At 39.9% G+C, this 24760-nt stretch overlaps 3 protein-coding genes across 7 annotated transcripts; 2 read left to right on the top strand and 1 right to left on the bottom strand.

Annotated features, from left to right (window-relative positions):
* Window positions 1-325: 325 nt before the first annotated feature.
* On the top strand, window positions 326-5695 carry CCNG1 (cyclin G1). 2 transcript variants are annotated; one of them, XR_014886490.1, is made up of 8 exons: window positions 326-524; window positions 754-1017; window positions 1860-2113; window positions 2955-3033; window positions 3119-3217; window positions 3437-3631; window positions 3712-3926; window positions 4295-5695. XR_014886490.1 is itself a non-coding variant. In XM_085236299.1 (7 exons), exons 2-6 carry the CDS (start codon window positions 754-756, stop codon window positions 3626-3628), a joined length of 888 nt encoding a protein of 295 aa, XP_085092425.1. In that variant the 5' UTR covers window positions 327-524; the 3' UTR covers window positions 3629-3631; window positions 4295-5695. The 2 variants fall into 2 exon arrangements, 1 of the variants encoding a protein (XP_085092425.1); XM_085236299.1 differs by lacking the exon at window positions 3712-3926 and having other exon boundaries at window positions 327-524.
* A 769-nt stretch (window positions 5696-6464) lies between these two features.
* On the bottom strand, window positions 6465-11101 carry NUDCD2 (NudC domain containing 2). 2 transcript variants are annotated; one of them, XM_085236301.1, is made up of 4 exons: window positions 10841-11101; window positions 10290-10338; window positions 9109-9260; window positions 6465-8252 (listed from the first exon to the last, which is right to left on the bottom strand). In XM_085236301.1, exons 1-4 carry the CDS (start codon window positions 11018-11020, stop codon window positions 8169-8171), a joined length of 465 nt encoding a protein of 154 aa, XP_085092427.1. In that variant the 5' UTR covers window positions 11021-11101; the 3' UTR covers window positions 6465-8168. The 2 variants fall into 2 exon arrangements, with proteins under 2 accessions (XP_085092427.1, XP_003210323.1); XM_003210275.5 differs by having other exon boundaries at window positions 10832-11099.
* A 59-nt stretch (window positions 11102-11160) lies between these two features.
* Window positions 11161-24336, top strand: HMMR (hyaluronan mediated motility receptor). Of its 3 annotated transcripts, none has more exons than XM_085236296.1 (18): window positions 11161-11309; window positions 11651-11749; window positions 12342-12418; window positions 13184-13264; window positions 14007-14195; window positions 14487-14573; window positions 15416-15516; window positions 16067-16141; window positions 17099-17277; window positions 17945-18093; window positions 18380-18594; window positions 19192-19308; window positions 19852-20010; window positions 21579-21731; window positions 21835-21934; window positions 22193-22369; window positions 22627-22789; window positions 23419-24336. In XM_085236296.1, the coding sequence occupies exons 1-18, from the start codon at window positions 11264-11266 to the stop codon at window positions 23436-23438; spliced, it is 2187 nt and encodes a 728-aa protein (XP_085092422.1). In that variant the 5' UTR covers window positions 11161-11263; the 3' UTR covers window positions 23439-24336. The 3 variants fall into 3 exon arrangements, with proteins under 3 accessions (XP_085092422.1, XP_085092423.1, XP_085092421.1); XM_085236297.1 differs by having other exon boundaries at window positions 13181-13264; window positions 17102-17277; XM_085236295.1 differs by having other exon boundaries at window positions 13181-13264.
* The last annotated feature ends 424 nt before the right edge of the window (window positions 24337-24760 follow it).

Genomic DNA, 24760 nt, shown 5'->3' with positions numbered 1-24760 from the left:
CATCGCCTCACTGTCTGCCCGTCCCTGCAGCGCAGTCAGACGGCGAGGGACAAAGGCGAGGGACCCTAGCAGCTGCTTGCATTCTACTCCAATGCAGCCCTCAAAAGCATTTTAAGCCTCTCAGATGATAGTTACCACAAGACGGCTTAAAAATTTTAGACTGAATCCGAAATAACATCCCTAAAATTTCAGGAGATGAAGTAGCTGACGCGCGCCTCGAGTCAACACCGACCATGTGGCGGCGCCGCCGCCAGAGGGAGTCGCAGCGCCGGGCCCGCGCCGCTCGTGGAGAAGGCGCCCCGCGCTGCGATTGGCCCGCCTGCACGTCAATCATTCGCAGCCCCGTGGGGCGGAGCGGAACCCGGGGCGGCGTTAGCCGAGCGGTGTGGTGAGGGGCGCATGGCAGCGTGCGGGTGGGGCTCGGCGCCCAGCCGGGCGAGAGTTGTGTAGGGTAAACTCGCGGCGTCACGCGCACCGCCTCGGGACCCTCCTCCGGCCGAAGGGAGCAGCGAGACGGCGGCGAGGTAAGGGCGCGGGGTCGGACCAAACAGCCGGCGGCTCGGGCTTCTCCGCGCCGCGCCCGGATCGCCGGCGGAGCGGAGCGGGGCGGCGGGGCACCGTGCTGCGTGTGCGGCCCCGAGGCGGGCGGGGACGGGCCCGGACATGTCCTGTGCAGGCGGCGCGTGCGCGGCTGTTGGGTTCGCTGCGGCTCGTTGTTTGTTTGCCGCTGCAGCTCGTTGTTTGTCGCTGCAGATGATCGAGACGCTTGTGAGCGGCGATGCCCGCGCGCTGCTGTACCGGCTGACGGCTCTTCTGGAGCAGGAGCCGCGCTGCCAGCCGAAGGGCTCCGGCCTGAGGCTGATCGAGTCCGCCCACGACAACGGCCTCCGAATGACCGCGAGGCTGCGAGACTTCGAAGTGAAGGATCTGCTCAGCTTAACTCAGTTCTTCGGCTTCCACACGGAGACCTTCTCGCTGGCTGTCAACTTCTTAGATAGGTTCTTGTCCAAAATGAAGGTATGGCTCTTTGAAGTATAAGCTCGATAGCTTCTCCTCACTGCGACCTCGCTCCCGTTATTTAGAAGGGCTTGCTTTGTTTTTAGATGGCTAAAGGTTAAGCTTCTTCCCCGGATCCCGGTTGCACAAGAGCTTAAAAAATGGCTTTGCCTGGTTGGATTCCAGCAGTGCTAAGAGTAGCAGTGCTAACTGCTTTCTCTGAAGAGAAGGAAGAGGCCGTCTGTTCAACTTGAGGGTGCCCATAAGCTTGGAAACGCAGGCTCGTGATTGCTTTAGATCAAGACAGGGTGTCTGGCCTGTTGCACATACACAAGAATATGCTGAATTACCTCTCAGTTTAGTGCTGTTTAAACCCAGTAGTGTGTCTTAGGTGTATCAAGAGTTGGGATACTGTTCAGCATTTATTAATCAGGTAAAATTAACAGGTAGCTAGCACTCCATTCTTCTGCGTGTATTTGATATGCTGACCTGGGTTATTTGTCTTACAAGACAGGATTACTGGTATTCCACTTAGTCCAAGACAAATGCTAGCTTTCCTTGTGTGTTAGTATGTCCCTAAAAAAGAGAAGGCTGGGTGGAATATAAAACTTTTAAATCCAAAACCTGCCCTTACAAATTCTCTGTGGTTTCCATAAATATATATACACACAAACAAAAATACAAAATTTTTGGGATAAGTCAATATCTACAACAGCCTAGGTCCTATACAACTGCGTTTAGAAACTAGTTCTACATGATTTTTTTTTTCCTAAAATAATATATAATTTGGTACTTGCATATTGAGATGGTTTATCAAAGGCTTCCCTCTTTAAAAGTAACTAAAAACATTGACTTTTTTTTAGGTACAGCCTAAACACTTGGGCTGTGTTGGACTGAGCTGCTTCTACCTGGCTGTGAAGGCAACAGAAGAAGAGAGAAATGTTCCCTTAGCCACCGACTTAATTCGAATAAGCCAGTATAGGTTCACTGTTTCTGATATGATGAGAATGGAGAAAATCGTATTGGAGAAGCTTTCTTGGAAAGTCAAAGCAACAACAGCCTTCCAGTTTCTACAGCTTTATCATTCGCTCATTCATGAGAATTTAAGCTGTGAAAGGTAAAATATCTCAAACTTATTGTGTTACGGTATGGCTGCAGGTGATCAGGAAGCCTATGCTAGGGATTATTAGTCAAGTAGTTGGGCTTTTGATGTTAAAAAAAAAAAAGAAACTTTTTTCCTTAATAATAAATGTGAATACTGAGGTGTAATGTTATCTTAAAATGTTTTTTTGTGTGTAAAGTCATTTAGGGAGTATTGTTCTCTAAGTCCCAAAACAAATTGCTCAACAAAAATAGTGTAAGAAGTTTGCATCAGTAAAGCCTTTCTGCAAAGATTTCAAAGTAGGGTTTCAGAAAAAATTCCTTTTGATAGTTAACATTAAAACTCCCGTTTTCTAAATCTATTTTGACGATGCAGTTCTCCCCAGTATAACACAAGATTTATTTTGGGCATGAAGAATGACAAAATGTAATGCTTGTTTGACTGAAACACTTCTGGTACAAATGAGGCCCTTGTTTAAATAAAGAACATTCTCACAGCTTCTCTGTTTCCATGGAATCAGAGAGTACACCAAGTAAAAAGAGACCCCCAAAGAGCATCAAGTTCAAGTCCTTGCCCCACGCAGGACCATCCAAAACTCAGACCATATTTCTGAGTGTGTTGTCCAAGTGCTCCTTGTACTCCAGCAGCCTGGGACAGTAACCACTGCCTACCATGGAAGCCACATTCCATGCCCACCATCCTCTTGTGAGAAACCTTTTCCTAACACCCAAGCTGACCATTCCTCAACATAGCTCCATGCCATTCCTTCATGTCCTGTCACTATCACCAGAGAGAAGAGTGGTCTTGATAAAGATTGTGTTCTTGTGCAACAATGATTCATCTGTTTTTATTACAGGAAAAGATACCTTAATTTTGAGAGACTTGAGACCCAGCTTAAGGCATGTCACTGCAGAATCATGTTTTCTAAAGCTAAGGTAAACTTGAAAGCTAATAGTCGGTGAGACTAGAGAAACTTTAAAGTTGTAGATCAAAAATACCATGTTATCTTTCTCTCTCCAGCCTTCTATTTTAGCACTGTCTATTATGGCACTAGAGATAGAAGAACAAAAACTACTGGAGTTGACAGAGGCATTGGAATTTCTGCAGTTGCATTCCAAGGTATGGATAAAGTTTTCCAGGATGCAGGAATAAAAATGCATGCGGGGGCTTTCTCAGTGGGGGAAGAGGAGTTCTATTGATGTACTGGTTTCTTTTTTTCTTTTTTATATTCCATCTGGCTTGGGATGTTTGGCTTTCTATCTTAAGTAGCTAAAAATGCACATGTAATTTAAGAATGTAATGAGTTAGTGACATATGGGATTCTGTCTTGCTATTTAGATCAACAACAGAGATTTGACCTTCTGGAAGGAATTGGTGTTGAAGTGCCTTACAGAATATTCCTCAAGCAAGTGTTCCAAACCAAATGTCCAGAAATTAAAATGGATCGTGTCTGGACGTACAGCACGGCAGCTTAAGCATAGCTATTATAGAATAACACACCTTCCTACAATTCCAGAAACCACCTCATAATAGGTAACTACTTGTAAAAGCAGCTTCTCACAATGTAGAAGTAATTAGCTGTTAACTGTTTCAAAGTTTCTTATTCCATATAGGTAACCTGTTGGAGATGTTAACGTAAATGTAGTAGGCCTGTCACAGAGGCTGGTCTGTTCTTGTGTTCATGCTTGAGCCTGTGGTGTACCTAAAGAAGTGGCTACCTAATGTGTGAACATTGGAAATGGAACTGATGCTTTGATGTACTCTGGGAGCAGAAATGTATTCTACAGACATTGGGACCTCATTCAAACTTAAATGCGGAGTAAAACTGGTAAAAAAGCAGGGGAAATACTTAGCTTGTTCCTATTGCAGAAAGAATCTAAAAGGAAACAGCTGCCTGTTAGAATCTCTCTTGCACTAGTTCACTAAAGCCACTTAAAGACAGCTTCATACATTTTGAGTTGCATAGCTGTCCATTTAGTAAAGTCTGAAACTCATTAAGTTATGCATATTGCAGTTCACTAACCGTGGAATCGCACACTACTTCCTTATCTAGACTTTAATTCTAAAAGCTACAAACCTTTCTTTAAAAGTTGTCTTTCTGTGTATATGTCGGTCTTATGCTTTTATTTTATTCTCGTAAAAATCCCTTTAGTTAGTTGATTATTCATTATGTTTGTCTTTTTTTTTGTCTTAAAGGAGTACAATAAAAGGAGAGAACCAGCCTGAAACCTGTTCCCAGACAGATGAAGATTCAAGAAACATCTTAATGAAGAACTTGACTTTTGCAAGAATATATAGCAGTTCAGACTAGAATTCCTTGCAGCAAATGTTCTTTTTCATGATGACTATGATACCTAATGTTAGCTTTTGGTCTTACTTACTAGACAATCTACTATTTAAGCAGTAAAATGTCACAATACTGATGCAAAGAATTTAATACCTTATAGTTTCTAGAGCAGCTTGTGTAATCTAATTTTGTTTTACAGCAAGTGCAGGTGCAGAATTGTATATTAAATTGAAAAAAATTGGTTCACTTTCCAAAGATTACTTGATACAAGGTAAACATATGCAGTATCACAGTGCTTCAGTGTCTCAGGCAAACTAAGGACCATCTTACTCAATAGTGATAGGAATAACAAATGCTCATCAGACCAGCTGACATGCTGTTTGTGTTCCTACAGGGTAGGGTGCTCACCTTTACCATGGACACAAACTGAAAATAAGGTTTTGTGATGCCTGTTGTGTAGTCATTAACAGCGCATCACTAACATCAGTGTTATAATAAGAAGTGTGGTTTGCTGAGATTATGGACGAGGGCAAGTGTGTGGAAACTTTGTAACACCTAGTGATGGCTGGGGAGAAGCACCTGCTCCAAATTGGGCATCAGTTTGCCAGGGTTCCACTGTACAAGGATTAAATGCTGATACTGATCAAGAAGGACAAGCACAGTCAGAAACATTCAAGCTTCACTGTGCTCCTACTTACAGGCTACTCAAGATTAGGAAAACGTGAAGACTTGCAACCATAGTCTGCTTAACAGTAACCTTACTAAGTAAAATTGCTGATTTTTCCCTGAAGACTATGTCAGTACTTGAGGTGTATCATGCTGCTGGTACTAATGTAAAAGTGAACGAGAAGAATGTGTTATTGTATGTAAGATGGATGAGGATTTGGGGGAATGTTGCTTATGACTCCTTGAATTCTGTTAAAAACCAGTTGTTGTATGAATGGAGTCAGTGGAGAAGGAAGGAATCTGCATGTTTGGAATTCTCTGTGTACTTACCAGGCTAGCCTACCAAATCCATCTCCTTTATGGTAATAATGGATGAGGAGATAATTCTTCACTTTTCTCAAACTAGTTCAACTTCTCACAGAAAACAACATACCAAAGCTCCGTACTGGACAAATCAAGCTTACTCGTAAACTGATGGGAATGGTTACGCTGCATAGTATTGGATTGCATTTTCCATCCACCAGTGCTGAAAGGAACACAAGTGTTGTGACAAATGGGAGAGAGCAGGATGCAGCATGCAGTTGTGCTGGTATTTTCATGTCTCAAGATATGTACCTTTCAATTAAACATTGAAATGCAAATAATTAACTGTTTTTTTCTATTGTATTACAAGACATTTTAGTAGGAAGCAACAAAGCTGCTTACAGCTGAATGCTACCTGATCAACTTCAGTGCAAGGGATAAGAGACTAAGGGTGTAATTTAAGAGGCTGAAGCTGCAATGGGAAAGGCTAGAAAAGCAAAAAGGAAAAAGAAAGCTAAACGAAATTATTCTAGCTTGGCTCGGTTTGTTTCGGTGTCTCAAGTGACTTGGTGCACCTAGACTGCCAAAAGACTACACTGTATAAATTTGACTTCAAATACCTGCCACTCCGTATCTTAACAGTACATATCATCTATTTCTGTGCACTGTAGTAAATACACAGAAGGTACTGGAAGATAATGAGGAACTCACACTCCTAATGCCAAGGTTTCAGTGTCTGGATTGAGCTGAGCATTACAGTGACTAGATGAAAGTTTAGTCATCTATTGTGCCTAACACATCCATTAAAAGCAGTTTGTCCTTTGAACTATCTGACCTTATCTTGCAATAGAGGTATGAAAAAATGCCTGTTGGGTGGCCTCTGCCCATTTATATAACAGCAATTTGAATGACTGCTCAGTAGTATTTCCCATAAAGTAAGTCACTGTGTAACTATCATACATCCATCTATTATCTGTCACATTTTTTACGGATTATTTAAGAAACAAGGGATGGAATCACAGCAAGATGGAAGACAAACCACCATCTGGTGAAGTATTAACTGCAAACTGAGCAGACTCCAATTCAGGAAATAAATCACAGCAGACAATAGAAGCAGCAAACCAAATAGTTTAAACGTGTCCTCCTAAAACAATTGCAAGCTATAATGGCTGAACACATGCTTTACAAAGCACAAAACACCACTTCGTGAAGAAGAAAATATGAGAAAACTTAGCTTTGAAAGAATACACAGTAAAACTTTGTTCATGCAGAGAAGCATCAGATGCTAGTCTGAGTTTCTGTAAGCATAAGATACAAAAAACATTCCTGTGTAAACAATTGTAACTGCTGTAAAATACTCTTGCACTGAATAGTCTTTCAGCACTTTGAAGCAGCGTTAACAGTTATTTATCATCTCTGTTCTCAGTTCTACCTTTTGCAGCAGTCTCATTCATTCCTTAGCTACACTATCTACCTTCTAAACCAGGACTGTGGTAAACATACATCTGATAACAAACTGTACTTTGGTTTGCACAGTAAGGCAAGTTTTCTAAAACCCAAGCACGGTGTTTGGACCTACTATATATTTGTGTAAGGATTACATGGGTAGAAGAAGAATACTTGGTTATTTTATGAGAACTAATTGCTTGCTGGTACAAGAAAACCCTCTTCCAGCTATCGTTTCATTTTTGCCATATGCCAACTACAATATTGATGCTATGTTAAAAATAATGTTCAGTAATATGATGGACAGCAGCTGGCAATTTATCACCAGTGAGCTGTCTGCTTAGTACCTAACTGTAGGCAGCATTTTCAGTGTTCAGAATACAATAGGATTCAGCAATCACATTTTCTTCCTGTTGGTCAATTTGACACAGTATTTGTCCTGCATGACACAATTGGAGGGCTTTTCACCTGTGTCTCTAAGATCAGGTAGAAAATAAGAAATTGGCAAATGCAAAGTCTTATATCATTCAATAGCCAAGTTTAAGATGTGACTATTGAACTACCTACCAAAATCTACAGCTGCATGTTCTTAGATTTGTAAAAACAAAACAAAACATTGTGCCGTGTATCAGAAACGAATAGATGAAAGATATCATTTTCTACTTAGGGACTTACTACTCTTTCAGAAGTCGTTATATTCTCTTACTTTCAAAATTTCATATATTACTATATTACATTCACACAATTATTTATATCCAGACTTCTATCTGACTTCTCAGTTTTCTCCTATCACTTAACTGGTAGCAGGCATTTCTCACTAGTATTATATTTGGCAGTGCAGGGGATTGTAAAACCTCATTTCAGGCAAAATCCAGTAGTTTTCTTTATTTAAACCACTCTTAAAATAACACTTACAAATTCTTACAGGGCTGCTATGCAGCAGAATTTCAATTAGCCTTCCTGATATTCTTCCATGTTGCATGTTAAATAAAAACAGTAAGTATCTTGCTTATAGGGTCCATTTTCAACAGTGAACAAGATATTCTTGCATAGACAAGTGGCACATTTATCTCACTAGCTCACTGTGGTGTGAGAAAACGATACGTTCTGCTTCCATTTGTTATTTTCTGTGTACACTCTTTTATGTATTTAATCCCTTTACCATTAGCAAGTTACTAGAAAGTTAATGTTACAAGGTAGCTACTAACACTTCCTCTTCACTCTACTAGAAGAGACCTCCTTTCTCTTCACTGAAGTGATTACTTGCCAACAATCTGCTGGATAGATCACTGAAGTCTTCACCAGTTACGTATTCCAGTCCTCCAGTGTAATTTGTGATTGCTCCCAAGGAACACAGTTGCAAACAGTTCATTTTTCAAGGCTAGAGAAGTCTGGTCCTCCTTTGCTGTAATTTCCAGAAATTTCTGCCCCGCTGAAGTCAAATCCAGGGTTCTGGCAGAGATAAAAGTTTAGTATACAGATAATTCTTAACAGAACTGATATAAAGAAAAAAATAATGTTCCTTTTAACATTCTACCACTCTACAAGGACATCTAGGTACAACTTATTAACTGGATTACTAGCACTGAAATTCTTTTGCCAGGAGAATGCGTTAACAAACATTTAATTGCCACAGTTGAGTTGCCCACTGCTGAAATTCCTTCGTAATGCCATTCTCCATCAGGCAAGCGCTTAGATTTCACGGTGAAGAAATATTAAGAAAACTCTAAGAAAATCCTCTGGCTTTTCACATGCCTTGAAATTACAATTTCAGAGGAAAAAAAAAAAAAAGTACCCTCATACTAGATAAAAACTCGGATATAAATTGTCATCTTTGTTGTAGTGCTGATTCATCTATTAAGTTTCTAAAACTGCAGAGCTGAATAGGAATAGCTGGGTAGTAGAGGTGTGTCAGAATAATTTAGCAAATTTAGTTAAAGGGCAGAGCAATTTTGAGTTTAGTTTCAGTCACCTGATGTTATATACAACTACTCAACAGAGTAAGATGTTAGAAGTTTATTATACACAGAGCTACATCATACTTCTAGATAATAACAGAAATATATGTAGCCTATCATTAGTGAAAAGTTGTTACAATTATGGATCAAAAACTTAAAACACCACCCTGGAACTCGCTTGATTTTTCACAAATTGAAACACATATCGAGTGTTTACACATCTCTGTCTTGAACTACCATCTGTTTCCACGGCACTAAACTACAGCAGAACAATTTTACTCGGCTTTCCTGACCATAACCCTTATCTGCAAACACCAAACACAAGCAGTAAATGGGGGTCTTTGACTTGCCTCTCTTTGGAATCGCTCCAGCGTAAGTTTCCTTTGCATCTGGTCTTGTACCCAAGGATCAGCAGCGTATTCATTTTCTAACAGAGATGTCCAGCAATTTCCAGCATCTCGATTAGTCTTCATCAGAACAATTCGTATCAGTTTTCGGTCTTCTATTGAATCAAGAAAAAAAAAAAAACAACCATCAGTGCCCTACATGCCAGCCTTTTTGTTGCTGTGCTGAATTTACCATCAACATGCTAAAGCACAGGAATCTTTTTGAGATAGTTTAAGTTCTTAATGTCAAAGGGGGTTATTAATAAATAAAAATATAAACAGGAAACAAAGATAACATGTACAGCCACAGTTTCTGACCTGTAAAACCTAACAGTCATTTTGTGGAACCATTACGGTGCACCTCTATTCCAAATAAAACCTTTTGGAGAGATCCGTGATGGAGAAAAGATTTAGGGTCAGATATAGGATGAGATATAGGTCAGCTAGGGGAATAACCAAGTGTTTGAAGCCAAGCTCTATGGAAGGTTATTACTTGTAAAAGCCACCAATACCATGATGAGGAATCACTGTCAGTCATTTTGCTCTTAGAATAACATAGAAATCCACCAGAAAATAACATGGATAGGTGCAGTCCTTATATATGGCTTTCAAAAATCAAAGCATTGTGAACTCTTTGGAATATTTATCAAGTAATTAGAGAGGCTTTTTGCTCTTTAAGTACCATCGCCTGATTTTTTAATTGCTTTCTGATGCTTTTGGACTGCAGGTGTTGTCAACTATCCCAGAAATACAATGCACAAATTATAAGGGAAAAAATTAGAAAAATGAAAGTTGCAGAGGCACACAGCTGTACTGCTCTAACACTGGAGTGTATTTGCAATGAAACTTCTAGCAATCCATTTCCTGAGAAGCGAATGTTCATTCCCAGAAGTGTTCCTGAGTCATGGGATACTGCCTTCCCACATCTGGCACTTTTGCACTACTATTATCCTCAGACTTTTGCACTACCTTAGTTTCTTAGCGTGGCAATATAACAATATGATTCATACAGCTACAGAACTGAAACAGAATAAGAAAAAACAAGGAAGAAAATGAAGGGGAGGGGGCGGTGCTGGTAAACTCTTCTGCAGCACCTTTTGTGCTCTACCACCCTCCCAGATGTCACCTCAGATAAAGGTCATTACCTAAAGTCCATGTTCCTTCGTCAGCTATCGTAGAGTCAAAAAGTTTACCCTGCAAAGACATTGACAGCATTACAGAACAGGACAAGCAGCTCAGCCATAAGCTGACCTGTAACTGTACCGCCCTACGCACTGCTCGCCTTATTGCGTTCCACCTCAAAGGAGGAGGGCACTCATTTCGTACCCATATGGGCTTGAACACTATTACAGACATATTTTTTTATTACACGCTGTTTTATAGATGTATGTGTGGATGTATGTGTGGATGTATGTGTGGATGTATGTGTGGATGTATGTGTGGATGTATGTGTGGATGTATGTATATATATAATATTTTTTTTTCTTTTGTTTTTTAATGGAGCATTCGATACATAGAGCCGCCCATCGCCGTGCTGGCGTCTCACTGCTCAGCTCGGGGCGCTTTGGACTCGTGCCGCCCGTATCGAATCTGCCGACAAGACCTCAGGACAGCGCTAATGCAATACCGGCCCGCGGAGCAACGTCAGCCCGCAGTCACACGAACCCCCCTCCCGGCCCACCGCTACCTGCAGCACCTCCCGGCCGCACACGGACAGCGCCACTCGCCGGCTCTGCAGGCTGCAGCTCACATCCTTCGCCCGCGTGCCCGGCGGCACCTGCACCTCGATGAACACCTCCTCCAGGGTCTGGTACCAGCGGCCCCACGGCGTCCCGCAGGGCACCACCCCGCTCCGCTCCTCGAACGGAGCCGACATGTGACAAAACGAACGCCAACCAGCCGTTCCACCCCGACCCGGAAGTGAAGCACCGCGCGTGCGCACAGCCCCACCGCCCTTCTTTTTCCTCCCCTTATTCGGCAACGCGCATGCTCCAGGAAGGGAGCGCTGATTGGCCGAGCCGGACCGGAGCTGGAGGAGCCGATTGGCCGTCCGCAGCGCGTGGCGGCAGACGTTGGTGCCTTTGAATGCGGGGAGCGGCGCGCGGCTCCGTCAGCAGCCATGGCGTCCCGCAAGGCTCCGCTGCGGCGCTTCAGCGATGAGCCGGGTACGTGCGGGGTCCCGCCGTGACACCGTGCTTGCTGAGGGGGGGAGCTTTGTGGCTGAGTGGGGATCGGAGCCCCTTTGCGATGCGTTGAGTCGCCGCGTGTACCTGCGAGCGGGTCCGGGTCCCGCTGGTGTTGCGCTGCAGGTGAAGCTCTTGGCTTTCCGCTTCAGTGCTGCAGGAGAGCCGCGCTTTCCTCCGCCGGATGCTATGTTTTGTTTTGTTTTTTAATTTATTTTAAAGCATGTGTAGTTTTTATGCTTTAATAACTTCAGTTCGTACGAATTGAAACCTCTGTCACTTTCCCTACCGCTTCTCCCCCGTTCTGCGTATCTCGTCCATAGCGTGCGGCTTGCTCCGAGGCTCCCGTGACACCAAGTCTTCAGCTGCCCTGAGGAGCTCTTCATCCTCTGAAGCACATCAGCACGTTAGGAAACAGAACAGTGAGTAGCCCTAGAAGCTGTGCTGCAGTACTTCTGAAAGGTGCACTTGTGAATGTTTATGTGCTGCTACTGCTTTGTTCTTCTCTTTCGAACTTTGTTGGTTCCTTTCTGCAGCTCGCTGCATTCCTTCCAGCTGTAAGAACATGGCTGTTCCAGTCTTTTTCTATGAGCCGTTTTATATGTGATCAGTGCAGTCTGTGCTTCAAGATAAACGATTCAAGGACTTCACTAGATTTGCCTCTGGTGATAATTTCATGATTTTTTTTTTTTCATACATAAGATGTTCTTTGATTGAAGCCTGGCAGTGTGAATCTGGATGGAGGGTATAAGCTTGGCAGAAGCTAATTACTCAAAATGGGCTTCTGTCTGGAAGTCAGTCTCTGGACTCTGTTGTGTACCTAGCTGACTAACACTGACTGCTTGATTGCACTAAGAAAGCAGCTGGCTTTAGGTTGTGAGGTGGGTAGTCTAATAATAGCTTTCTGTCACTGGTTTAACAAATTAACTGTTTTGGTCTAGTTTGGTGGAATTTTCTTAAGTGTTTGCATACACACCCTTTTTCTTCACTGTTCTTTTGTTTGTTCTCCTGCAGGTGAGACAAGTCTGAATGATGAGAAGAATACAACTGCCTCTGGAGCTGGAAGGAGACTTGCATCTCTTGGATCACTAGTAAGACTTGTCTGTGGCATCTGCAGCACTGTTAAAACCTCAGTGTGTTCAGTTAAACCACGTAGATTTTTTTTATACAATTACTGTTAACTTACCTATGTAAAATGCAGAGCACATTATTGTGCCTGGATTCCTTAGTAACAAAGAAGAGAAAGATAAATAACTGGATTTTTGGGATCACGTGATGATTACTTGAGCCTACAGAGTGGCTTGTTGGCTTTGCAGACTGCCTACACAATATTTTCATTAATGTGGATTGTTTTTTTGTTTGTTTGTTTTGGGGTTATGTTTATTTTATTTGCTTTTTTGCTCATCATAGAATTATAACAAAGCTGCTTCTCTTAAGATCTTGTCTTTGCTGTTTTCATGTGATGGCTAGACCAGAGCAGGCACTTGGTGGAGGAAGAAATAAAGGGGGGATTATAAAGACGGGTTTTCAGTTCAACCTGTAAGGCTGTAGATTTGAAGACAGATAGGTTAACGACTTGAATAATAACTTACTAATTCAGTTTATTAGTACTTTCGATATAGGAAGAAGTTCTGTGAGCCCAACTGCATTTAAGAGGTTGGTGTGTTGTCATGAAGCTGAAGAGATGTGTATGTCTCATGCCTTCTTAGTCTGCTTCCCATCACAATGGCTGGGAGCAATCCATTCAAGAAAGCACTGCAGTAAAGCGTGTTATCTATACTTATGTTTAACTGTTGCTGAACTAATATGTGGCTAGACATCAGTTAGCATATTTCTGATACGTCTGTTTTCAGCAGCCGGTTAGTGGGAGTCTGAAGCCTAGAAAAGATCTTATCCTTATGAGAGAGAAAAAAAAACAGAAGACACTGGAGAAGGAGGTATGAATTATCACTGAATTGCATTCACTTAATGTTGGCTGCTTTCCAGACTTAAAAAGAAGCTGGCAGAATTTTCTTCTTTTACATAACATAGTGCACAAGTGCTCTACACAGAGCAGAGATTATCGGATGTTATGGTTTGTAGAAAACATTGGGCTTGTTAATGGAATGGAACTGTATTAATTCCTGCTAATCCTGAGCAGCTGCGTAGCTAAACAATTTTCTTAATAGAAAATAAAGGAATCTAGTTCTCTGTTTTCTACCTCTGAAAACAGTTTGCTATTTAACAACTCTTTTTAAAAGTCTAGCTGGTTTTTTCCCTCAAAAACTGCTATAGTTATCAAGTTTAAGAGGCAGCTAGCTTTTCCTTTCAGTACATGTCTATGTACTCATACCTACTCCATTTGTCTCAGATGTCACGTCTCCTTGGCTTGAAAATAAACACATGTATTCTCTCGCAAGTCAAAGACAAAACTAACTCAAATTACGTGTTGCTGGTCCCGTAGCACACAGTAAGACAGCTGAGAGCTAGAACTGCAGTTGTATGGCATATAAAAAAATCTATATATAAAAAATAATTCTGCATAATATCCTATCTGTGAATGACAAAATTAAAGATCTGTGTCCTGAATGTAAGCCAATACAGTTCAGATAATCAGCCTTTTCAGGAAAACAGCAGTCATAGCTTCAGGATTTTAAGAATAATATCATAAAATATAAAAGACCACTTGTTATGTTTTAGATTCGTGCATTAGTGAGAGAACGTGGAGAGCAGGATAAAAAACTTCAGGCCCTGGATGAAGGCTTTGTTAAGATGGAAGCTAAGCTGAGTGCTGCAGTTCAGGAGAAAACATCTCTTCTGGCAAATGTTGCTTGCCTGAAAAAACAGCTTCTGGAATTAACAAGAACCAATGAACTACTAAAATCTAAGGTATTCATACAGATGCTTATTTGCTTTGACTTGGTTGTTACTAAGTTCCCTGGTCAAGAGTAAACTTCCCCATTGACGCATTTTCTGCACCCCTTCACTGCCTCACGTTCAGACCATGTCTTGTTTGGGGCATTGTGTGCTAATGTAAGGACAGGGATGGGTGTGCTGCCATCACTTACTGGGACACGTAGTGATCATTGTTGTGGGTGGGAGGAAAATACTGTTTTAAATACTGAGCGTTTCATATGAACGTGTTATGCATGCTGTTTTTTTTTATTTATCTCTAATAAGCTCTCTGAAGATGGTGTGCAGAAGAAAATGAGCAGTCTATGTATGGAGTTAATGAAGCTCAGAAACAAGAGGGATGCTAAGGAGAAGGTAAGGTGTTTTATACTGCACAGGATTGATCTGTTCAGGAACTGTCAATGAAGAGCTTGCAGCAGTTCTGCCTTTTTTTTTTTTTCTGTCCTCAACTCAAAATTTTCTGCTTTCCATTCAGTGGAATTAAGAAAGATAATCAATAACAAACGGTCCTTATTTTGCTGTTGAGATGTAAGTTCCTCTAAGTAAGGAACTCTAGAAACATTTAAGTATCAGTCTGGTCAGATAAGTGATGTATTTGAAAAGCAGTGGCCTTAAATAAGCTCTTAGCCATTGTAGGGGAACTGCTGAGTCATGGCTGGAACAACCGATTGAGCACCTGGGGAAAGGACCGGTCAGCCCTGGGAGCACAGGTGAAGGCAATTCAGCTGTGTGACCAGAGGGGCTGCAGCCTGGCTGCACCTCTCTTAGACCTTATTTAAAGGCTTACTGGCACTGGGGAAGGTTCTCTGGTTGGAGATCCCCTTCTTGTGGAGTTCTCCCTCTGAACCTAGAATTTTCTGATATAGGTGAGCAATCTTCTTCGCTTCCTTGATAGCAGCTTTCTATCATGCTGGTCCTTCTGTCATCACACCTCTTGTAATGCCTTTCTATTGTACTGATGTGTCCAATTGCTACAGCTGTGTGTGGGTTTTCTGGGTTGTGCATGTCTGTAGTTATAGAAAACAGCTAATGTATCTGCAGATGGATAATTTGATCATAGGAGTCACATTCAGTATAGCAGCTACTACTTTAATTAAATCCTGTTGATGGATTAATTAAAAACTAATATGGCTCTGAGAGAATGGACTTTGTTCATGCTAAATTCATTTTTGGTGATAACGTTTGTTTTTTTCCAGACTGCACTTGCAAAGCAGGAGAACATGGAAATGAAGCTGCAGGAAGTACAAAGGAATCTGGAGCATTCAAAAGGAAAAGTAGCACAGTTACAAGAAAAACTGTATGTAGTAAGGAAAGGAATGGATGTAGTAATGTAACTATTGTTCTTACGCATGTAGCTTGGAGAAAAATTAAGGCCATCTTTCTGCTGAGAGGCAACAGAAATTAGCAGTGGCCTGAAATGAGTTTTATTGAAAGATGTTCAGATGATTGCCACTGGAAAATTTTCCTTATATGGAAAGGCCTTTTGATCTCCTCTAATATCCGATTGCTTGAATGTGAGCAGATGCTTTGTATTTATCTTTGTGTATTTCAACTGTAATCTAATAATGCAGGTATTGTAATTGATGAAAGGAGACAATGATAATTTGTCTAGCTAATGCAGCCTGTCTTACATACTCAGTTGTGGTAAAATGTGGTACAGCATCTTTAGTGCAAATGGAAGCATCAGCCACACTTGATTACAGGATGAATGTGTTAGTATTAAGTAGTGATGCAGTGACTGATTTCTCGTTGCTTACCTGTAAATAAATAAGCTACAAATAACTCTGAAGTGCTTAAATAGGGATAGTGAAAATGTCCTGATTGTTTTTTGTTTTTTTGTTTTTTAGATCAGCTACAGAGAGAGAAAAAGTGGATGATAAGTCTGACACTGAAAAACTGCTAGAGTATATTACAGAGCTTAGGTAAGAATTGTTCTTGAATTGGACTGGGTACATTAAAAGGCAGCAAAACTAAGCTTTGTTTTTCTTGGTGAAGCAGAAGTTTGGGAACAATTCTGCTTAACAGTAACAAAATAGAGCGAGGGGGGGAAGAGTGGTTATCCTTCCGGACAAATGGGAAGGAGTTAAAAGATGTGCACACATCTAGAAAGTTTTTGTATACAAAACTCAGCTTTTATTTTTATTTCCTCTGAGTTACTAAAAGTTATGTATTTGAGGTGTCACTTAAAAAAATTTAGCTTGGCAGTTTTCTGGTTTTTATTTTATAGCTGTGATGAATCATCTGTGTTTCTGATGCTTGAGAAAAATATCAGTTTGACTGTAAACACTAAAAGTTTAGTGCTGGGGAGCAGGTGGAAACACTAACCAGCTCCTCACTTATGTGTACCTAGCCCAGAAAGCTGTAAAAACACAAAAGCATTCCAATTTAGTTCATTTAAATCTGAACATTCCTTCTCCCTCAGTGTCCCACTTCTGCCAATTTAATCAGTAAGAGGTTCCTTGTGAGCTTGCCTTAAGTTTTGGCTTACTGTGAAGTCTAGTTTATTTGTATGTGCTTTTCTGTCAAAACTCATCTTCCTAAAAAACAAAAAACAAACAAAAAAAAAAAACTGGATATAGTAATCATCTGTAAATGAAGTATAGTAACTAGTTCTGTTTTTAATTGAAATGAAGTACATAGTTTAAATTACGTGATTGTAAGCTTCTCTTAAAATACAGATTTTGATATCAATTGCATTTAATTTTAAATGCACCTGTTTCTTAATCAACCTGTTTTAATGCTGCAAAATAAGCCTAAGTAAGGAAAGAAAGCTTTCCTGCTGAAAAGGAACAGTATTCAGTATTCCAACCATCTCTCATTTGTACTAAAGTAAAATCTTAAAAATGAAGTTATGGTAACAAATAAATGTTATTCTACAGTAGTGTTGCAGAAGCTGTAGAGAAATATAAACTAGATGTTGCTCAAATGGAGGAGGCATTGATCGAGAAAGACCAAGACATCAAGATTATGAGAGAGACATTCAGAATGAAAGAAGAAGAATCAAATACATTGATTAGAGCACTTAATGAACGGTGTGAGTTTGTAGAACAAGAAAAAGGTAATTGCTTGTTTTTGAATGCTGTTCACGTAGTCGGGATCACATAGGCATCCTATCAAAATGATGGTCTAAAATGCCAGTGCAGATTCTAAGTCAAGTCATGTCTCAGCTTCAGCTGCAAACAGACCAGCCTGTTTCAATCCATATGGAAACCAGTCTGAGTCTTTATTTCCACGGAGACATACTGAAGTAAATAGTGTAACAGTGAAAACTGTTTCAATGCTAGTTTTCAATCAAGAAGTTGAATGTTTATTCCTTTTATTTAATAATTAATATTATACAGCTTTATTTCACTGTTAGTAGCTTATACATAAGTTCACAGCAGTACTGAGAATATGTCCAGGAGCCCTTCTTCACTTCTGCTCTCCCAACTCCACCCCATTCCTCACATCTCTGAGTGAACCATTTAGCAGGTTTTCCCCAGCTGTTCCACTTTATTTGGCAAAAGCTAATTGATTGAGCTGGAGTTAGCTATTGGTCAAGCATAATTAGAAGTGGTATTCTTTCAGCTGGTTTTGATGAGCTCTCAGATGAGGCAAATCATGAGGTGGGTTTTTTCCATGCTTGACTAACTTTAAAGCTAGAATGATAGAACTATCAAGGAAATATGTGGTGCATCTTGGAAGACAGAAGGCTTTACCTGTTGCATGATGCTAACTCTATGCAGAGAGAGAACTGTCTGAGAGCAGAGGAAAAGTCCTGAGTATGAATGCTGAAATAGAAGAACTGAAAAAAAAAGTTCTCATAGAAGAGCAAGAACACCAAAAACTGCTTGAGAAACAAGAGGAGTTAATCTCTCAGCTTCAGCAAGAAAAGGTAAATACAGACTCTAGTCTGAAATACTCTAATCCAAATGACTGAGATGAAATGCTCTGATTTTTTTTTTTGTTACATATCAAGTTGTTATATTTCTAAAGATGAAATCTTTAGAATGTACAAGTAGGTGCTGGTTAGCACAAGCTGTGTGGTCTTGGAATAACAGCTAGTGTACAGTAGTTCCAGTTTACCCATTTGCCCTTCTGTGCTTTAAAGATTCAACATGGCAAAGTGGCGTTTCATTCTTAAGAAACTACTGATAGTTTTAAACTGTGATACTCTGCAGGAATCGTCTGCATCTATGCACCAGAAGTTACTCAGTCTTCAAGATGAGGTAACGAGTGAGAGATGTCTCCTGGAAGAGGAGTTGAAGAGCACAATGAATGAGCTGGACAAACTACATGCTAAGGAGAAGAGAGCTGAGAAGCTGGTGAAGCTGTTGGAAAAAGAAACCAAATCTAAAGCCCTTGAACTTGCACAGATGGAAGTGAAGTTAAAAGGGTTTGTGAAACGAACTGAGTTTAAAGCTATAGAATGAGAAAAGTTGAATCAGCAATGTATACAAAGGCTTTTATATGAGGCTTTTGAGCCCATTCAGGTTTTAAAGAGGCCTGAACACATGAACTTGTCTGGCTGTTTTTGATTAATTACGGCAGATAGAACCTATGTAAATGAGTGATTTGAGTTGGTATAATTTAGCTCAAAACTGTTTAACATGCTTGAAGTGCCAATACTGTAGTAATGTTACTGTTAAATGTTAGCTACATCTGTGTTGTATTAGATATTTATACCCTAGACAGGGCAATTGCTAGGGAAGATTTTTCGAGCAAGTTGTTGTTAATGTTGATGTATTGGAAGCTTACTAGCAGGCATTAAATCTATTTCATGAATATTTTGGAAGTTAGTGTTCTAGTGTTTAGTTAAAGCTGCTAAATCTGAAGATTGTGCTTGAATTCATGAGAAGTTGTGACAGAGCGTACTGGTATGTCAGGATTAATATATTGCTGCTCCTGTAGGCTTTCTGTAATTGATAATAGCATTTGGTAATGTGTTCAGACATGCTTATGTCCAGCATGGAATGCTGAATGCTTGTTTCAGGAAGAATGCTGAGTTGGAGCAAATCAAGGAAATGCACAGCAGTACAGTTCTGCAAATCCAAGAAGAGCTTAACAACACACTGCATAAACTGGGAGAGAATGTTGCTGAGTTTGAAAGGTATTTCAGTTCCATTAAAGAGTAGGGCAGTGACTTTTCACTACAATTACAATGATGTATGCTGCTTATTTATGAGCAGTGTTTTTTGTGGCAGAATGTTTGGTATTAAGCTTTTTATTTTGAGTACTAGTCAATTGTAATGACATGCTCAGTAATCAGGAAGCTGTGGATGTTTCTACCAAAGTCTAATCAAGCACTCAAGTGCTCTTCATTTTCCATGATAGCTGCAACTGGTGAATACTCTGTGCTCTGAAATAGCTTGCAGAAAGCCTTCCTGATTCACTGCAAGTTTTGAGACTTAACAAGGTTCTTTTTATCCTACAGTTCTTGCAAACTTTCTCAAAATATTCAAGTAGTATATTGGTAAGAATGCAAGGCATATCACAAGTGTTGATGAATCTTTCAGGTGTAGTCAGTCTTTCAGTGCTTGTTTTCACTAAAGCATGACTGAGCCATAGTATTCCTGCTTAAGACTTTATGGATTTATACTTAATCTATATTTGGTCTAAAATAGCAATACTTCCCTTGCTCTGTCATACCCAGCTACAAGACAACAATAGCTGAAGAAATACGCAGTCTTAAGCTGGAGAACACTTCTCTGCAGGAGCAAGTTGCTGACCTGAAAAAAATACATGAAGATAATCTACAGCTGCTCCAGGAAGCAGAATACACTAAAAACAAGGCAAAAGAAGAATGTGCAAGGTATTGGGCTGACAAACTTTTCCTCTAGCTAAAGAATACTAGCCAAGGCTTGCCTGCCTTCTGCACTAGAAATTATCAGGCTTATCCAGTAAAATGAGTACTTAGTGTAGCCTTTAAATTTTTTCACTTTCTCAATTCATAAGTTTGAAAATACTGATAGACAAAATGAATGAAGACTTTATTAATTAGTAAACTAATTGATTCAGTTAATTACTAAGTAGTTTTCCTTCATGTGGAAACATAGATGCAAGTTTAACTGGTTCTGTTGGAATATTGCTTTTAGAAATATCAGTTACACTGACTGTTCCACAAACGAATAAGCTCCATGGAGCAGATGAACAAATATTGAATTTGTATGTGATGATCTGCCACTGGTTTCTGAATTGTCTGTCATATCAAATTCACAAGCAGATTTTGCTTAAGAGATGACTACACTGCACTGAAGGAAACTAAAGCCCTTCCTTTGCTTATTGTGCAGCTGTAAGTAACAAAACCAGCAGCTGCCTTAGGCCAGTTATTGTGGACATGCTTCTCTCAACAGCTAACTGCAACTTAGTGGCTCAATGTTGTCCTTAGAGCTCACTGTGACAGACCATGTGTAAGTCTCCTGTTGTGGGCTACTAACTGATGACTGGAGGATATGAGAGTGTTGGTGTCAAAAAGTTCCAGTGTACAAATGCCAGTAGTAGGCAGCACTGGTAACTGCTTGTACACTAGGGAACATATTGTGTGTGTGCCGGCCTGCCTTTCCCTCTTCTCTTAATACTCCTAGCTAGCTTTTAAAGCTGAGGATGGGTTTAAGCCCACAGTTATGCTTTAGTCTTTCCAGCCATTCTGTGAGTCAACTTTCCTGACTTATAAAAATGTTTTTGTAATGCTTTTGCTGTCTTGTTTACCCTTAGCCACGATATTAAGGTTATCCAGAGCACAATCATAGTTTGCTCCAACTTATTTCAGAACACTTTTGCTATCTAAGGTGTTGTCTTTTTTTTTTTTTTTCCCCCCCAGCTGGTTGATGTTGCCTCCAGTTGCTATTTGAGTTGTGGGAGTTCTTTGGCTTGTTGTCTTAATTATTAAAAAAGCTGAAGAGTTATTTTCTATTTGAGTTGGTCATAGTAGACTGGCAGGAAAAGGCTTCTTAGTCTCTACCTAGATGGTGCAATGAACAGCTGAGGTAAGAGAAGGAAAGCAGTGTATTAGAGAACTTGGAAATCCTTGGGAGTCATCCACACTACTTGAATAAACTTGTGTGTTCAAGTCTAACTAGCCAGGGATCTTTCATTAAGAGTTGCTAATACTTAACACTAATAAATTCAAGAAACATAATGTTGCCTTGCTTTCAAGAGACAGCCTTCTTGTTGAAGTTAGACTGTAGATCTTCAGTTTGAGTGTTTTCTGTACTATATTTCTATTTTACAGCACTGTTAGTACAAATCTTAATTTTAGTTAGTCGAGAAGCAGCTTCTGAATGTGGTGAATATTGTTTTTACAGTTAGCTTTATTTAATTTTAAGTTACTCTGAAGATGCTTAATTGGGCTTCACTAAGGATGGCTTATGTTTTCATTAGGATGATTTCAGAAGCCCAGACAAAGCTTGCGCTAAAAGAAGCAGAAGCAGAGAGAACAAAAGATTCTTGCCTCATACAAGTGACAAAACTACAGGAAAAACTGGAAGAGTTAACTGAAGATCTGAAAAAAAAATCTGAAGTGGAAAAATCAAGGTGACTTCTCTAAGCTAAACTTGGGTATTGCAGCACACCACAGTGGGAAGATGTGCTGAGAGCTAATAGTGAAAATGATGCAACTTTACTTTTTGTTTGTTAGGAAAACCATACATGAAGACATGACCTCTAATTTAAAAGAAGAGATAAAGACCTGGCGTAATCTATATGAAGAACTGCATAACAAAACTAAGCCTTTTCAGGTGTGTAAGGAAGTCAATTCTCACTGGTATCTTGCTAATATTTGTGTGGTTGAGTCAAGTTTCTGCTCTTGAGAAGTAAATATGCTATTTCTTCATTTGAAGGCATTTATTCTGCAGTGTTTTTCTAAGTTAATATCCCTTGAGACAGTTGTTTCCCTTTCCAAACCATTGTCTGTACTTGCAGATCTCAGTTTGGGAGGAAGGGTGTAGTGGGGGAAACAAAACACTAATTTCTGTTCAATGTACTATGCATTTCAGCAACAACTTGATGCATTTGAAGCAGAGAAAAATGCTCTTCTAAATGAGCAAGGTGCAGCTCAAGAAGAACTGAATAAACTAAGTGAAGCGTATGCTAAACTACTCGGCCACCAAAACCAGAAACAAAAAATCAAGCATGTTATGAAGTTGAAAGAAGATAATACCCACCTGCAGCAGGTTTGTCAAATAAGAAGTTAAAAACGGAAAATTTAACTGTTTGCTTGATTGCTGTCTTCTGCTAAATCCTCTAAATTCTTGCAGGCTAATTCTGCGAACTCTGTTTTCTGTAGTTGTTAATTTCCCTGTATGAGCCAGTTTAGAATAGGCCATCAGTCTCCAGAACAGCAAGAAAATCTGTTGGTGTTGAATACAAAATGTACAGAGCTATCTTTCCTACTATTCTTTATTTAAGTCCTGAGTATTGTTTTCTTCAGGACATCTCGAAACTGCGTGCACTTCTTGCAAAAGAGAAACAAACCAACAAGGATCTGCAGGAGCAGCTATATACAATTCAGGGCATTAGGCGTTTTGATCCTTCTAAAGCTTTCCAGCATGATAGCAAGGAAAATATTCCTCCAAAAACTCCTTTTAAAGAAGGTAAGCATGGATATTTATGAACTCAGTACTTGTGTATCTTAAACATATCCAAAGAAGATATAGTCTTGCTCAATGTACCCCACTGGGAAATGAAGGAGGTGGCACATACTATATTTCACAGCAGATGCTGGAGGCTGCAGCTGTGTGGGATCTTCCCAGTGGATTTTTTGCCACTGCACCTCCTAGCCTTGGTTGTTTTAACCTGAGATAGATTTGAAGTCAGACAACAAAGCTTGCTTGGTGTCGAGAAGTGGATTCTGGAGGGTCAGGTGGTTGATGTGATATTGCAAGATGTGAACCTAATTATCCTGCTGTTACCCACTAAAATTCTTTTCATAGCTTACCTGCTGTAGCAAGCACTACCTCTTACAAGAGCAGCAGGAGTAAAAAGGACTCAACCAGATGTCTGAGCCCTTCTTTTTTTAGCTGCTACCTTGCAGAACCTTATCCTGCTGTAGGTGTACAGATAAAAGGCCTATAGGTGAAAAATGGCAAGAGTAAAGGAGTACAAAAAGGGAAGCAGACTAAGAGAGAGAAGTAATAATTAATTTCTCCCCCACCAAATACCTGCTCAGTTTGGAGGGAGCAGAAATGCAGAACACAAACTCAGTGATGTTTTTCCATTGCAGGTAATAGAAACCAAGTCTAGTCTCTTCTCACTGTTGAGAAAAATATTACCAATATACTCACGTACTGCAGAAGATTTCAACAGACTGTTTGAGATGAACCTGGCTGCCATCTGTAATAGACATTGGTATGATTACTTGGGAAGTGATTTAAAAACAAAAAACAATCAATTTTCAGAAAAACTACTTGGTCGTATTCTTACTTGAAGACATAACTGGTATGTTCCAGATTGCTGGTAATACCACTACAACTGTCATTGTTTGACTTGCTTTGTTTTCTGAAGCTACTCAGTTTTCAACAGGTCAGCTTGAGTTCAGAGAAGGTGAATAATCATTAGGGAAAAAGGATGACAAACAAAACATGCCTTTGTGAATGTTATTTTGTAACTATTGAGTTTCTGCAGTTTAAATTAATTTTGCTGGTTATGATTGCTTTGCCAATGGCAGAAATGATTTCTACAAACCCTTTTTTGTTTGTGGCTTATGTAATATAGAACAAATGTAAAAAGTATATTGTGTAGTTGGCATGGATTTTTAATGGGATCCGTATTTAAGGCATACTAACTTCATTCCTGGGGCTGGATAATGCAATTCTTCTCAGAAAAGGATTTCCAGGTCAAATTCAAAACAACTGCTTTGTCCACCTAAACGTTTGTATCATGTGGCTCAGATAAGTGTCTTAAGGGGAGTTTGTTTTACAGGTGCTGTACTTACAGGACTTAAATTGTCATGGTCATTTTAGCTGTCTGTCTTAGTGGATTTTATGTGAAAGAAAATGCTAACAGAACTTGGCTTGAGTGAGAGGACGCCCACTACACACTGATTGTGTAGAACTGCGTTTTTGGCAAGGTGGAAGAAATCGAAATCTGTTGAAATACATCAAAAATCAAGAATATTTTAGAATAAATACTTCCAATCATGTTTTGTCTTTGTCCTTTGTAAAGAGATGAAAATCAAAATCAAATTATGTTGTAAATGACCTAGTGTTCAAAACTTAAATCTTCACAACAGAACTCATTGTCAGTCTTGCCTGAAGGACAATGCAGTTTTCTAACCTTACAGAAGAAGTTACTCAGTTGAACTGCACGTTGTATGTGACTTGCAAATCCCTTATTCTCTCACTTCCTGTGAATTTCTATTAGTACAGAAGTAATGGAACTGAAGTGAAACGTGGAACTCCTTTTGCTAATAGTATGCATTGCTGTCTTGTACACGTGTGCTGCAATATACACAACTTGAGGTATTTAAAACTGACACCACAAGGTTATGGAGTATGGGGGTACTGAGAAAAGAGGATACCAAAAATGCATATTAAGTCTTAGGAAATGTGTTGTTAGATCTGGTA

This window comes from Meleagris gallopavo, chromosome 15, assembly GCF_905368555.1.
Source record: "Meleagris gallopavo chromosome 15, MGAL_WU_HG_1.1, whole genome shotgun sequence".
Taxonomy (NCBI): Eukaryota; Metazoa; Chordata; class Aves; order Galliformes; family Phasianidae; genus Meleagris; species Meleagris gallopavo.
The sequence above is the reverse complement of the archived record's forward strand: the minus strand, read 5'-3'. Positions and strand labels throughout refer to the sequence as shown.